Source organism: Nymphaea colorata, chromosome 2 (assembly GCF_008831285.2).
Source record: "Nymphaea colorata isolate Beijing-Zhang1983 chromosome 2, ASM883128v2, whole genome shotgun sequence".
Classification (NCBI taxonomy): domain Eukaryota; kingdom Viridiplantae; phylum Streptophyta; class Magnoliopsida; order Nymphaeales; family Nymphaeaceae; genus Nymphaea; species Nymphaea colorata.
This window is the reverse complement of record NC_045139.1, coordinates 9,780,829-9,795,776: the sequence shown is the minus strand read 5'-3', so window position 1 is coordinate 9,795,776 and position 14,948 is coordinate 9,780,829. Positions and strand designations below refer to the sequence as shown.

Genomic DNA, 14,948 nt, shown 5'->3' with positions numbered 1-14,948 from the left:
TTCTTAGTATGTATTTTGCTGGCTACACAATGTCAACGCCGGACTCAATCAGCCAAATTCGATTCACTCACTCATTCAAATAATGTCACATGTCAATCCTTAAATATTCTTTTAAATATTATTAGGAATTTTTATTTATAAATTTTCTAAATATTTTTGCATTTTGAAAAAATGATATATATATATATATATGAACTCCCGAGTCACAACTAATTCATCTGAAACTCCCGAGTATGCCTATTAATCACTGAACTAGTTTCTCGGCGGGTTCAGTCCCAAAGTCGATTTTGACAACATTGGCATGGGCGTTAGCTCATGTGCAGCCGAGGGTGAAACCCTTTTCCCTTGCAACTTTTGTATGAATGACTTGTAGACATCACTAAGTTGACAATCACAAACTTAAAAACTCATAATCAGCAGTGAATAAGTAGTGCCTTCTCCAACATGCAAAAGAATAACTGAGATAATAAGTAGTATTTCACAATGAATATGCTTTTGCAAGGCCTACCCTTTAAAAAAAAATTGAAATATTATCTCAAATAATATATATATATATATATATATATATATATATACATATATATATATATATATACTTCCTATGATTAGAAGAAGGATGCTCAACCCTGTCACAATCCCATATTATAGTTAGTTCGATTCACATGAAATATACTATCTTGGATCTTATATAGCAAAATACGGCACTAAACTGAAGACAGAGGCGGAACCACATATGGGCTGATGTGGGCAGTTGCCCACAGCGAACAACCCCTGAAGGTTTCTTCATTTTCAAATGCACTGGAAGAAGGTGCATTGTCACGACGCCCGAGCCTTGATGCGGCCTTGGGCTCTCAAGGACATGCATATTTCATCATTGGCATGAACAGTTTTTGTTCATTGTGTTTTGCAAGTTCATCCTTTGGCTTGAATATCATGCATATGATGACATACATATTCTTAAAACAAGTTCGTATTTATCAATTCCCTAACAAAATAGGTTCGCGTCCTTCGAAAAACTAGTCAATTTTTCCATTATATAAATCCAATTTTTTTCTTTTTCTTGCAAAGAATACTTATCCATTTCACTGAAAGGAAAAAATACTCACAGGAATGAATCAATGTCTGAACTAACTTCATTAGTAGCAATTGCAATAAATTCATCAATTGCTTCAAAATCAGGGATTGACCTGGAACGAAACCTTCAATTTAAAAATCTATTTCCAATGTCAGGCAACATGATGCAATCTTATTTATCAAATAGGATGCATTGATGCGAAGCCATGTATGATATCATGCCAGCACGACCGAGAATGGTTCATTCGATCTCTCTGAGAGGGTGAAGCCTGGTTAAGAGACACTAGTAATAAATTTTAAATTTTTAATGAGCTTAAAAGTGCTATAATTGTCAAAATATAAAAATAATTATTTTTATGAGTCTGTGTAGGTAATTGCCCACACCTGCCTCCGCCCCTGACACCGACTGAAACCCCTTTGCGAAAAAGCCGTCTATTGTAGTTTAGACGCTTATAAACGCAACGGTCAATCATCAACAGAGAGTCTAATCGAATTTTTAAATCCAATTTTTAAATTCATAATACAAGTCTGATCTAAATCTGCTCTTTTATTTTTTCATCCAGATCTAAATCCGATTTTTGAATATGCAATCAAATTTGATCGCATTCTGACATGTTAAGAACCGACTTTTAAAATATATGGACAATTCATGTAAGATGTCTACTTGAAATCAAATGTGGATACAAATCTAAATTTGATGAATCCGACCAGATGTTATTTCTTAAATTCAAACCCAATCAAATTTCTTAATTGGATGTTAAGCACTTTTTTTTTTTCAATTCTTACTTTCTTCTCATATTACCCATTGTAGGGAAGTTTTTTATAAATTTCATCATATTTCATAAATGGCATTTGATCTTGTGTCATCAAAAACGAATTTTTATCGTGTCAGTTGCACTGCACTAAGGGAGTTTTCTGCACTAAAATGAAAGCTTCCCTTTTAAAGAGGCAACAGTTGGCATCTCTAATTTATTTGCAATTTATGGACCGGCCGGCCGATTGTTCAATTGTCAACTGTTCTTTTTTCTTCTTATGTTGAATTTATGAAAAACAAAGGTAAACAACCTCTTTCGGATCTTCTCAGTTGGACTTAAATCCGGATCCAAAATTGTAAATTGCATTCAGTTGGGCATGTTCAATTCTCTCAATTGTCAACTGTTCTTTTTTCTTCTTATGTTGAATTTATGAAAAAAAAGGTAAACAACCACTTTCGGATCTTCTCAGTTGGACTTAAATCCGGATCCAAAATTGTAAATTGCATTCAGTTGGGCATGCAGTTGCACACCCGAATCCATATTTAAATTAGATACCCTACATAGATCTGACAAAGATATGACCATATTGCTGATAAATGTCAGTTTTTTAGAACAAAGCAAGAATCTGATTCCGAACCTGATTAAGTCAAGTCTGGTAAAAGGCTGGATCCAACCTGAACCCTTTTACATCCACAAAATCATCTCAAGATCTCAGGCATGATACTGTGCTCAATCTGCTCCTTGATACAAGGGTTGGAAAAATAAGCATTTTTACTTTAATAAATATTTCAAAATATTTTAAATAAAAAACCTGATATGGGCGGGGCCGATTTATACTGGCAAATCGTAAAATTCAGAAAGAAGGTGAAATTCCCATGAAAATAATCAACACTCATGTATTTCCTTCTCCTTTTCCCTGAATGCATCACTGTATTCACAAATGTTTATTACATACATGGGAGGATGATATGTCCTTCTTCTCCCTGTTTATACTTGAGATGTTTGACAATAAATCCCATGGACGAAGGGTGTTAGTTTTTTATTTTGCCATGAAATCTAGGGAAAGGAATGACATCTCTGGCGTCATCGAGTCCGGTCGCGAATTGCACCATCTTGTCGAACCCAAGACTGAACCCAGAGTGTTTGACAGTTCCATGCCGGCGAAGGTCCAGGTACCACTCATACGGCTCCTTTGGCAGCCCCAACTCTTGGAACCTGTAAGAGAATATCCTCCAAAAGTCAGTGATTACAAAATTCAATGCCTCAAATTTTTCATAAACTCAGAGCATAGATATCTAGATCTACATTTTAAATCAAAACTTTCTGATCGTTAGGCCAGACCTTAAATCTAGATAGATAGATAGAGTCAGATCTTAAATGTAGATAGATAAATAGATAGATAGATAGATAGATAGATAGATAGATAGTGTGGGAGGAGAGGTAGTGTGTGGTTAAATCCATGAGCTCGTGGTTGAAATAATAACCCCATATCATGAAATCAATGAGTTCAACTACCACACGTGATATGCTTTAGTAGAAAGGTGATAGACACTCAACTTGCCAAGCCTTGCAACTTATATGGGTATTTTTCATTAAATTTTATGATGTGAAAAAGTACACAGTTCTTAAATTTCACGTGCCTTAGTTGTTTAAGTGATTCTTCCTCCTCTTCCTGATTTATAAGGTCTACAACATCCATATGTAAGTTCTCCATATGTTTGGTCTGTGCCTCAAATGGACAGGATTTTCAAATTTTAAATCTGAAAGATTTGCCCATCTGAGCTGTAAGAAAAATTATCCATAAAATGTGACAAACACCAAACTACAAAAACAAAATGCCAGGGATGCATAGTCGGTAAGGACGAGAGTATGGACATGAGAAGAAAAAACGAAAAAAAGAATCCTGGACATAAGCCATGAATGCATAAACTCGACTTCACTTGTCCATCAGAGTTTTCTTTCCTCTCTCTGATAACCTTTTTCCTTCTCTAAGAACCACTATGTCCTCTAACAGTTAAGGTAGTATGGATCAACAAAGAAGGGAGGTTCAATAATAAGATCATCATCTGCAAAATATTGGTACCTTTCGTTAATGGCTTCAAAGCGCTCCTCCCTTTGGCTTCCTTTAATCAAAACTTGACCCTTAACAAAGAAATTCACCAACCCAAGTCATTATATCATTACCAGAATGAACGAACCACAGCTGCAAACAAAGTATGGCTCTTGCATCTAAGACTACCTTGCTAAGATACTTGTACAAGGAAAAACAATAAATCCCTCTACTCTCTCACCGCCAACCCAAGTCAGTTCATTGAGAGCTATTACTGTTTAATACTTACCTTAGGCAGAAGAATGTTAAAAGCAGCTGCTGTCTTTCCATCATCATTAATTCGAGTATGAAATTGAGTTAGCTCTTTTGGGTAATTGTACAAAATGACTGGCTTTTTGAATGTTTCATCTGTCAAATATCTGCAAACATCATTGACAAATATAAACAAATCAGCATCATTAACAAAAGATTGATAATCTGAAGTAGAAGTGAAAAAAGTTTTGAGGTCTCTCAAATATCTGCAAGCATCATTAACAAATATATAAAGGTAGCATTGCTGACAAAAGACTGGGAAACTGGAGTAGAAGTCATAAAAAAGTTTGGGCTATCGTTCAGAAAACAGTCACCTTTGTGGTGGGGGGGAGGAGGGGGGAAGAGAGAGAGAGAGAGAGAGAGAGAGAGAGAGACCTTTCATGTTCATCGCCTAGTTGCATTCCGTAGTCAATTTTAAAGTTTCCTTTCTTCAGAAGCTCAATTGCATTTATGTAAGTAATTCTCTCATATACGCTCGATGCTGCCAATCGAAGGAACTCCAGGTTGCGTTTCTTAGTTCTGCCTGATAGTAGCTTAATGTCATCAAGGCAATTATCAAGGATCCACTGACACAGAAATTTTAAATAATCCTCTGCACAGGTCATTGTTTCCTGGTGTTGAAAAATAAAGATCTCTTCAATGTTAGTTCAGAAAAAGTTGAAGCCCTCAACTTCTAATCATATATGCAAGTTGCTATGGAAGTATTGAGACAAGAATGCATTGCACCATTTGAAAAAAAAAAAAAGAAGAGCTCCATTAGTTTAACTTGAAAAAGACCTCCTTTGAAATTAAGCATGACCTCTTCATGTTGAACTCAAGAAGTATAACCACAAATAACAATTCCCAGATAAATAAACAGCAATACTGAACAGAAGAATCAGAAGCTTTACAATGAAAGGTAAATCCTATTGCATCTACGTGATAGTAATCATCAGCAAGAAAAAACAAGAGAAAGCACACCTCCAATACTGTGAAGGCAAGTTCAGCCTCCACCATCCATGTCTCAGCTAAGCACTTTGCAGCTTGATCCTTTTCTGCTTGAAATGTTGGACCACATGTATAAACATTACCAAGAGCACATGCATAGCTCTCAAGATGAAGCTGAGCAGATGAAGTCAAAAATGCCTTCTGAGAAAAGAAATCTTTTGCGAAGTTCAGCTTGCCATCCTTATATTCAAATACCGATTCTAGTCTTAGACGTGCTTCCATTTCGGATGTCAGTTGTTGGGTCTTTTGAAGATCCTGCACTGCTACTGCTAGTGTTTCTTTGTTACTGTCACTTCTTTTTAGTTCCTCTATCCTATCACTTTTTTCCTTAAGGGATGCCTTTGCAGCTTCCACCTCAGCTTGACCATAATCACCTACTGCCTTCAACTCCATGTTTTCCGCTTCGCTCAGGAGAGTTGTAACCTGGAATACTGCACTGCCACCTTGGGCATTTGAAGTAGTGATAATGGGTGTATGCACATATAGGAACCCATGATTCTGGAAGAATATCTGAGTAGCACATGCAGCTGCATTACGAATTCGAGCAACTGATGCTGCCTGAACATGGGAAAGTGAACATCAGCATCATGAAGAAAAGCGTGACATGTTCTATGTGTTCAGGGATAACTGAAAAACTTGCTGTGAACGATCCAAGAAAAACTATTTTTCTCTTCTACTTCTGAAAACCAGTCAAATTCATGTGATTGAATAATCCAAAAAGCACTGGAACATTGAAGTTACCACTGTTGTACGAGACCGAAAATGCGAGTAGTTCCTCAGGAAATCCAAAGGCATTTTTGTCTTTGTGAAAGGATAAGTCATTGGATCAACAACTCCAACGTGAAGAATCTTTTCTAATTTGAGTTCCAGCTTTTGCTTTCCTGGTTCAGTTGCTGTCTGCAGAACTCCCTCTGCTAATATACAACTTCCTCTGGATGTAACTTGGCCAAGAGGAACCATTGATGAGTCGAATACCACCTACCAAACAACAGGAAGCAAACTTTATCCAACTCAGTGTAATCCTTTTTAGTGGTCTAGGAAACAGGAATTACTAGTTGCCAGTATCCTAATTTAGGACTACAACAGTTAGGACATGGCATGACAACGAAAACATTTCAGAGCAAAAAAGAAGAATGACCACCATCATGAAAGAGTGTAGAGCGCTAGAAAAGAAATTCCAAATACTTCTGTTGCCTGCCCATAACACATAAATTCCCTTACAGGTTTGTGCTTGGTACATACGGAAGCCAGTTATCAACATTTTTCTCAAGACATCAATTAGAAAGGGAAAGGAAATATTTCAGAACCATTTCTTAAATTACGTCCCTGTCTATGTCATGAGGTTGAAATTATTTATTTTGGACAGCTTGAACTAAAACAGCTGTTTAATAAATTGTCCACTAAGTTAAAGAAAAAGGAGGATCTATCAACATAAAGCAGTATTATATCCTTCAATCCTAATCTGGAAACTTGTAGAAGCACATGCTTTTTGAAATTCAAGAATTCAAAAGTTTCCTTAGCTTAAGAAAAATTTAGGAACACACCTGAAGATTTGAAGCACAAGATCCATCATTCACTTGCAAGCGAACAAAGCCAGTTAAATCTTGAACTTCTTCTCTCACTAACCCATCCAATCTATTAAAAGAAACCTGCCTACCTCCTGCCAAAGCCCTTATAATTGAACGTAAACAATTTGGGAGTCGTGACTGAAGTATGAGAGAGCAAATCCCATCCGTAGAAGATGAAGAAGGCGCAGGGGTATCCTTTTTTTGCACCTTACCAGATTTCACCCACCCACCAATGACAACCCTATGCCCAACCAAGCCCAACCCCCCATCAGGCCGGCTTAGAATGGCACGTAAAGCGACCCTTCTTGAGTATTTACACGATTCTACTCCAGGGACACTCACTTCTTCCTGAATTTCGCTGCTATGGGCTGCAGCAGCTGAATCAACCACAGAAGCAGCAGCTGAATCAACCACAGAAGCAGCAGCCGAATCAACCACAGAAGCAGCAGCGGTTCCTTCTTCTTGTGCCATGCTTCGATTTGGAGAAACGAGCTTTAGCTTCTCTAACTTCTTTGTAGGGGTCAGGAAACAAGAAAGTGAAACTGCAGAAAGTTATTTGTCGCAGAGTAGTCGATATTCGAACTGGAGAAACCCCGGGGATATTTATTGTTGGGGAGGACGTGAAGCAACAAAATGAGTTCAATCCTGATATAGGTTTGAGAAACAAATATTATTTGCAAAACTCTAGTCTACGGCAACAGGAATTTTGAGAGGAAGGAAAGAATACAAATAGTTTCTAGACGAAAATTGGATCCTAAGTTTAGCAATCAAAGAAATTCAAGACGACAAGCCATTTTTTTGCATAAAGAAAGAGATAATGAAAGAATAGAGAGAGAATCTGAAGAAAGAACGAGTAAGAGGGATAGAGATTGAAACCGTCGGATTTGAACGCAAGAATAGAGAAGGAATCTGAAGGCAGAGAGAAGTAAGAGCGAGTCACGTAAAGGAGACGCCATTTGATCTAGAAGAACCAACTTGTTTGGCGGGAAGCTGTCGATCATCTTATTAGAAAGGAAGGTATAACTCAATGGCTGAAGTCTGAAGAGGGATGGCGTGAGACGACTTCAATTTTTTTTTAAACGTTGCGGGAACCAACGGTCGGCAAGCAGGGTACCTTTGAAAGGGCGGCAGGGCTTTGGCGGCGACGGGTCCCGCGAGCACCGGGTCAGGCTTTATCTGATACCAGATCTGTGTTTTGAATATCGGAACTGGGAACCAGTTCCTGATTTGTTCTCAAAATCAGGTTCACCGGTTCTCAAAGTCAGGTGCTGCTAACTCGCCGAATCGACCGGAATTAGTTATCAATTAGCCAAAAATATTAGAAATAAAGATATACGTATATAAGTTATAATATTAGTTTAAAAATTTATATAATATTTTTAGAAACAATTAAAAAATTGGCATAGCTCCCTTGAATCGGTCACCGATTCGCCACCGATTTGATTCGAATCCGCTAATTTAAGTTGATTTTGACAGCAGCTCCTCATGGTCTTCAAGGGCCATTCAAGTGAGTTTGCCATTACTTTTTTTTGGATATTCACATATCTATATTTTAATTCATATTGGATTACAAATGAAGAAAGGCTTATACCAAACTTGAATCTGAATTCTCAATCTAAATCTGATCCAAATCCAATTTTTAAATTCACATACGAGTCTTTTAAACCAAATCAAAACCGCATTATGATATTTTAAGAACCCACTTCCACAGTGTTTGAACATTGAATGTAGAATATTTATTTAAAACCAAATTCAATCTGAACTTGATAAACATAACCCCTTTTTTGGATATTCACATATTTATATTTGAATTCATGTTGGATTGCAAATGAAAAAAGGCTTATACCAAACCTGAATCTGAATTCTCAATCAAAATCCGATCCAAATCCAATTTTTAAATTCACATACAAGTCTTCTAAACCGAATCAAAACTGCATATGATATGTTAAGAACCCAATTCCAGATTGTTTGACCGTTGAATGTAGAATATTTATTTAAAACCAAATTCAATCTGAATAAGGATCTGAACTTATCTTTGATAAACATATCCCCTTTTTTGGATATCCACATATTTACATTTGAATTCATATTGGATTACAAATGAAAAAGGCTGATACCAAACCTGAATCTGAATTCTCATTCTAAATCTGATCCAAATCCATAAATTCACATACGAATCTTTTAAGCAGAACAAAACCGCATTATGATATGTTAAGAACCCAGAGCGTTTGAACATTGAATGTAGAATATTTATTTAAAACCAAATTTAATCCGAATAAGAATTTGAACTTGATCATATTTTATTCCAATCTTTCTTAAATCTGAATACGATCCAATTTCTTAATCTGATGTTCAATATTTTTTCATGTCAGATTTTTCTAGAAGCAGGTTGGTTGGGTATTCAATCTAAATCGGATTTATTTACATCCATATATGACCTTGAAGAAGGTCCTCGTATCCGGTTGATCAGCTCATTTTCCGGCCTTAAAATTTGATGGAAATTAGGTAAAGAAAAAAGGTACTTTCACAGAAAAGCTACAGGAATGCATGTGCTTGCATTATTGCGAAAAATAAATAAAAACATATTTACAATTAACCACTTAACATTCAAAATCACGTCATCGTCCGCTTATAAAATAAATTCACAAAAAAATGAATCATAAATTTTCACGGGCCAATTTCCATTGGGTAATTTGTGCTCCCTTCCCCGGGAATTTGGTTCCCACGGTATAGTGAATTGCATGAAGCGAACATTCAATGAAAATAAACGAAACAAATACTTCCCCAGAAATTCACGAGGGATTGTCAAACAACAGATACCTCTGAAATCCCCTCTGCCTGTTGGATAGAACAGAGGGAATGAAAAGGAAAGAATAGTTTGTTGTGTCTGGATGTCTAAATTTTAAAGGAAGGAATGAAAAAAATCAAAGGGTTGAGAGGTAATCCAAATTCCTTCTGACTTACATTCTGCTGGAAAAAAGTTGAAAGAATTTTCTCATGCATGGTATCCTTTTCCAAATGACCATAAATGGCTTGCCTTTTACAGGTTGCTGCAGCATAAAATAAAAGTACAGTGCAGGCCTGATTTTGGGACCACTGCAGGTTTAGTCTACGGTCTATAGTCGACACTGCATAAACCTTTTCCTCTCGAGTGGTCTTGTCAGAGGAAAAAACAAGCATAACCGCTCTGTGCACTTGAAGCCTCTGCATGGAGGAAGGTGTAAAAGATGGGTGCTTTGGCGCAAGGACAGGGAGAGTTGCAGGGTTTTACACTGGTGAAAATTAATGAAAGGGGCATGTCAAAAATGCTCCTCTTGAGTCGGCAAGTGCCACATACTTTCAGAGTACTGGGTGGTAACAGAAAGCACTTCTTGCTTCCTTCTTATTATAACTGGGGAAGGGTTACAGTTTCATACAAAGAATACATGTTTCAGGAAAGCGGAGGCAATGGCTAGACTCGCTAGACCTTGCCATCGGACAAGGAAAGGGAACTTGGAAATTTTAGAGAGATACAAGGGAACATGGTGCAATAAATGTGCACTTTTGAATCGGCAAGTCCAACAGGTAAAAATCTGGATGATTTCCTTTGTCGTCCAAACAGGAAAGATAAGAAAAGTCTGATAAATGGTCACTCACTGCAGGATTCCATGAAGATTAGAGAGACTCATAGATGGCATTTTGGAACCATCCAATTCTTTCATCTTGGAGCAGGGCATTGCATAATGAGAACCAACCAGGGGCCCCTTACAGGCTGGTAGCATGGCCGCTTCTTGTCCTCACTGAAATTGTTCTCCTGCTAAGCAGTAAGCAAGAGCTCTCATATAAGGACCACATAACAGAAACCAGTTCTTGGTATGCATCTGCAATGCTGAATGGAAGACGCTAGAAAAGTTGAAATTCTGCTAACTCTAGTGCTGCTCCCCAGCCGTCATCATTGTAGAGTTACAGAAGTCATCTATGGACTAGCGCTTGAACCTTTCCTTTTCCTTTCAAAATTCTTTCTGATAGAAAAGGAAGGAAGAAGACAGGAAGGACAAGGGGGACCTCATTAATAGTCTCTGCTTTCACACCTTCAGACTTTCTTTTCTCTCTGCCAAAATTTGGCACGCTTGTTCCCTGCTTGTGTTAACCAGTGCCACATAGATGGTCAAAAAGGAACCTTCACCGTTTGCACACAGATTTGATAAATACCTCCTCCTCCTCCTAGTAAATCCCCACACACAACCACCCCCCCAACTTCACACGCACACATTCAATATTGCCATAACCTACCTCTTCTCTCCTCTTAACTCAGCTCTTTCAGGTCTCCGAATGGGAATAAAGCCCAGAACCAACTTCTTCTGCCTTCTCTTTCTCCTGTATGCAGTCTATGTTTCAGCTTCTGCCTTTTCTCTGTCAGGTGCAACTCTCTCTCTCTCTCTCTCTCTCTCTCTCTCTCTCTCTCTTGCACACACACAAGCATGTACTGTATCCTGCTATTACCACCGAGTTGAGTATTTCAAGTTTTTTGTGAGGTCATGCATGCACACACTTGTAGACAAATTCTGCAAATTTAATCTATGTTTTGTGCTGTGAACCAAACTACTGAAGCTACAGAAACAAATATCAGTGTGCCTTCCAAAGCATAACGATTTTATATCTGATTATAAAGCCTGATGAAGCTCCAAAAAATCTTTTCAGAATGTCGCTTACCAGAAGGCATCACAATCTTATGCATTATGAAATTGAAGTTTGCATGTATTTGTATTTAAATTTGTTTAGTTCTATATTTTTTCATGTTAAAATGCCAATATCTTCCCAGAAATTCTTTTCCGTGTTATCATAGGATTCCACTCATGAAGATGAGATTTGTAACTGAGAACCAAGGCGCTGTACTCGCATGTGGCATATCATCTAGAAAACTCCAGAATTGTTTGCTTTCTTCTAAACTAATTTTGATTGTGTTGTCTGTAAGGGATTTTATGTTCCCGTTGGGTGCATATGGTTAACATGAGACAAGTGCAGGTAGTGTAGATGGAAAAGGCCAACGACCTCCAAATACTCATCACTCTGGTGAAGGAAATTTACAGGTAAATATCTTACTGACCTTTGTCGTTCGATGACTAAAATTGAATTCAAGGGCATTATGTATATACATGCTAACATGTGAACAATAATGGCGAGAATTTTAAAAGGAAGTTAGCGGTGGATCGGACAGAAGTGCAAGAAGGTTGCTGATTGGTTCCACCGCTCCTATCTGCACATACAATGAATGCAGAGGCTGTAAAACCAGATGCAGTGCAGAGCAAGTGCCCGTGAATGCCAATGATCCCATGAACAGTGCCTACCGTTACAAGTGTGTTTGTCACTGGTAGATGAGAGGGAAAGCGGGAGAGAACCAAAGAGCCATTCAAGCGCAAGCAGATTGCTATCGTTTATCTGTTGTAAAAGAGACAATCAACATTTATTGTTCTTCTACAGTTGGGACCATTAAGGAATTCCCATCCATTTAATTACCCAGAAAAATCAGTGCAAGAGCAAAAAGAATGATGTTTACAACAATGTATGGGAATTCATGGTGGTACATAGAGAAGATTAGTTAGTTTGAACTTATGCTGTTCTTCCTTGCTTTTAATGGTAACGGCGGATGAAAATGCAACTTTATTTGCTGTTTGATTTATTTTAGTCTTCACACAGTGGTAATCAAAGTGATGATTTTTGCTATTCTCTTTTGTAATTGCTTGAGGAAAATGCAACGCCAATAAGGGGTACATGCACATTTGACGTACTAGGGGCTAACTTTACCGTTTAAAACTGCATCGATTTCAGAGTTCAACATCGAGGTGTACTTAGCTGAGGCAGATACCTTTTCCTGAGGGGCACTAGTACATAGTAACTCAAATTTAAACCCTTCAAATATGAAGTAGGATATTAAGGGTTACCAATATATAACATACTAATTTATGTGATGTGGGCAACTGCCCACACTAGCCCACATGTGGCTATGTTTCACTTGGCTGAGGGCCATTCAGTTGCTTGACGATGCAGTATTATAACATCAACTGGTGGCTCCATCCGCCTCTGAAGGTTGTGCATGGCTACTAATAGTTTAACAAAAACTTATGTATTGGTAGAATCAGCCGATAGACAACTATATAGGCCAATATTAGACTTGAACTGTTTCCTTATTTACTAGTTTTTAAATTAGTTTAATTTTTTTTTTATGTCTTCAGATATAAAATCAATCCGTCATGTATGGTCCGATCGACAACTGGTATGGTCTGATTCACCATCTCAGTCAGCAAAACGTCATGTAAATCTGATTCCAACGCCAACAACATCATTTATTAGTAGCAATGGTAAATTTGCCTTTTCGACAAACTGAAGATCGTGCATCTGTGTTTAGGTAAAGTGCTTCAAAGTTCTGCCAAGGCTCTCCATCGGTTCGAAATGAGCTTTAGATCAAGTTGGTTCATGTGAAAGGATGTAAAAGATAATCTTTTTTTTTTTCTTTTCTAGATAATCAAGCAAGAGCTAGGCAGACTCCTAAGAGTTCATCAAATAGAAAGCTACAATTTGCATACATATCAATCTGGTGAAGATTTGGAGGCTCTTAAGATATTAAATTATATGAAAAAGAGACACCATCTTATATTGATTCAACTAAAATCAGATATTTGAAGTAAAAAGCTTGCTTGGGGGTTAGGCCCCTTACTTTTATTCCAACAAAATGGTTATATACAAGGGAAGGTCAGAAAAGACCTTAACTATAAGCACAAAGGATTGACCCAACCTTTCACCTAAAAAATGAAGACAACCACAACCTACAAGCTATGTATATACATTTTCAAGTCAGCAAAATAATTATGTGGATCATTGGCATGAACCATGATCAGACATCCTATGTCAACTGTCGTAGCACCCTGCTCCACAAAAAATCTCATCTGTAATTGGTCAATATACCTAGTCCAGCTAGCAATTGGCCTTCTTCCTTCCAACCTTTGTCTAGTTTTCCTTACCCAATAAGGGAGACAATAACATAGTCACCACCATAATTCTTATGAAACCTGAGAATGCGTTCCAAGACTTCCATTTCATCAAGTAACGATGTGCTTCTCTTGATACATCAAGGATTTTTATTTTGTTTTTGCGCGCGTTTGTGCTGGCAAGCGCACTCAGCGTCTGCTTTTGTATCTGCACCTAAAGTGATTCTTCGAATATTTGAATTTCATGTTAGACAAATTTTTATTGCTGTTATTCCAAGGAGGGCGTGGTCATTTTTATGTATTTATGCTAAGTACTTTATGTCTTTTGACTGTCCCCTCCTCCCTTGAACTTTTCAAAACCAAAAAATAGTAAACAGAAGTTGCTGGAATGTCTCAAAGATCCCATTAGGTTGTGTTCAATAACAGATTTGCTGAGTAAATCTAAGGTTATCAGATCCATGAGAATGCTGAAATCCTTGGGGTGGGGGAGGGAAGCCGGCTGCAGAGGAGGGGTGTCACTTCAAATGTGGGTTTCAGATTCACACATGAAGGTAGAGAGGGGAGGAAAGAGGGAAGGCTGAGGGAGTACCAAAGATACAAAAATCCCATTTTGTATCAGCAAGACATTGCATCGGTTGGCACAGTTCAAGTGTTCTACACGAACGATATTGATATCTTGTAGATTCACTTTCCACATGTAACAACAAAAGGAGCAACCAAAAGTTCGACCATTATCCGAACTCGCCGGAAGATCCCCCTTTCAAGTGCTTCAGCTTTAAAGATGCTCTGTTCAAGCTGAGCAATCCTTCCTGATTCATAAGCTCTACAGAGTTTGGATTTTGATCTCCAGATCACTCAGTTATGTTAGTGCAACAGATCATATGTAGTTGTGGCGCGAAACTGAGAAACAGCTTTTGGAACATAAGCAATCGTGGTCCAAGACATGGTGAGTCAGAACCCAAAAGTGTCTAAAGTTCATAATAAGCCAGTTTCTTAGTTTCCAGCCGTAAAAATCAAAACGAACTGACACCGCACTTTGAAAGTAGACAAAGGTATCTCCTGACTTGATAGCAGCATTTCCCGAGTCTTATCTCCTGACTTGATAGCAGCATTTCCCGAGTCTACTTAATGCGACTTGTCATTTCCAGCACCAGCCTACGTTTCATCAAAGTAAATTTGTGTGTGTCGTAACGTCCCATAAATGCCGTTCTAATGCTGATCACTAGTTACAGGACCA

At 37.8% G+C, this 14,948-nt stretch overlaps 2 protein-coding genes across 2 annotated transcripts; one reads left to right on the top strand and one right to left on the bottom strand.

Annotated features, from left to right (window-relative positions):
* Positions 1-2,726: 2,726 nt before the first annotated feature.
* On the bottom strand, positions 2,727-7,354 carry LOC116248441 (asparagine--tRNA ligase, cytoplasmic 1-like). Its single transcript, XM_031621229.2, has 7 exons — positions 6,723-7,354; positions 5,920-6,156; positions 5,152-5,736; positions 4,567-4,802; positions 4,169-4,298; positions 3,913-3,971; positions 2,727-3,044 (listed from the first exon to the last, which is right to left on the bottom strand). Exons 1-7 carry the CDS (start codon positions 7,215-7,217, stop codon positions 2,861-2,863), a joined length of 1,926 nt encoding a protein of 641 aa, XP_031477089.1. The 5' UTR covers positions 7,218-7,354; the 3' UTR covers positions 2,727-2,860.
* Positions 7,355-10,867: 3,513 nt separating this feature from the next.
* Positions 10,868-12,405, top strand: LOC116248614 (EPIDERMAL PATTERNING FACTOR-like protein 9). The gene is made up of 3 exons (XM_031621509.2): positions 10,868-11,145; positions 11,751-11,815; positions 11,921-12,405. The coding sequence occupies exons 1-3, from the start codon at positions 10,890-10,892 to the stop codon at positions 12,098-12,100; spliced, it is 501 nt and encodes a 166-aa protein (XP_031477369.2). The 5' UTR covers positions 10,868-10,889; the 3' UTR covers positions 12,101-12,405.
* The last annotated feature ends 2,543 nt before the right edge of the window (positions 12,406-14,948 follow it).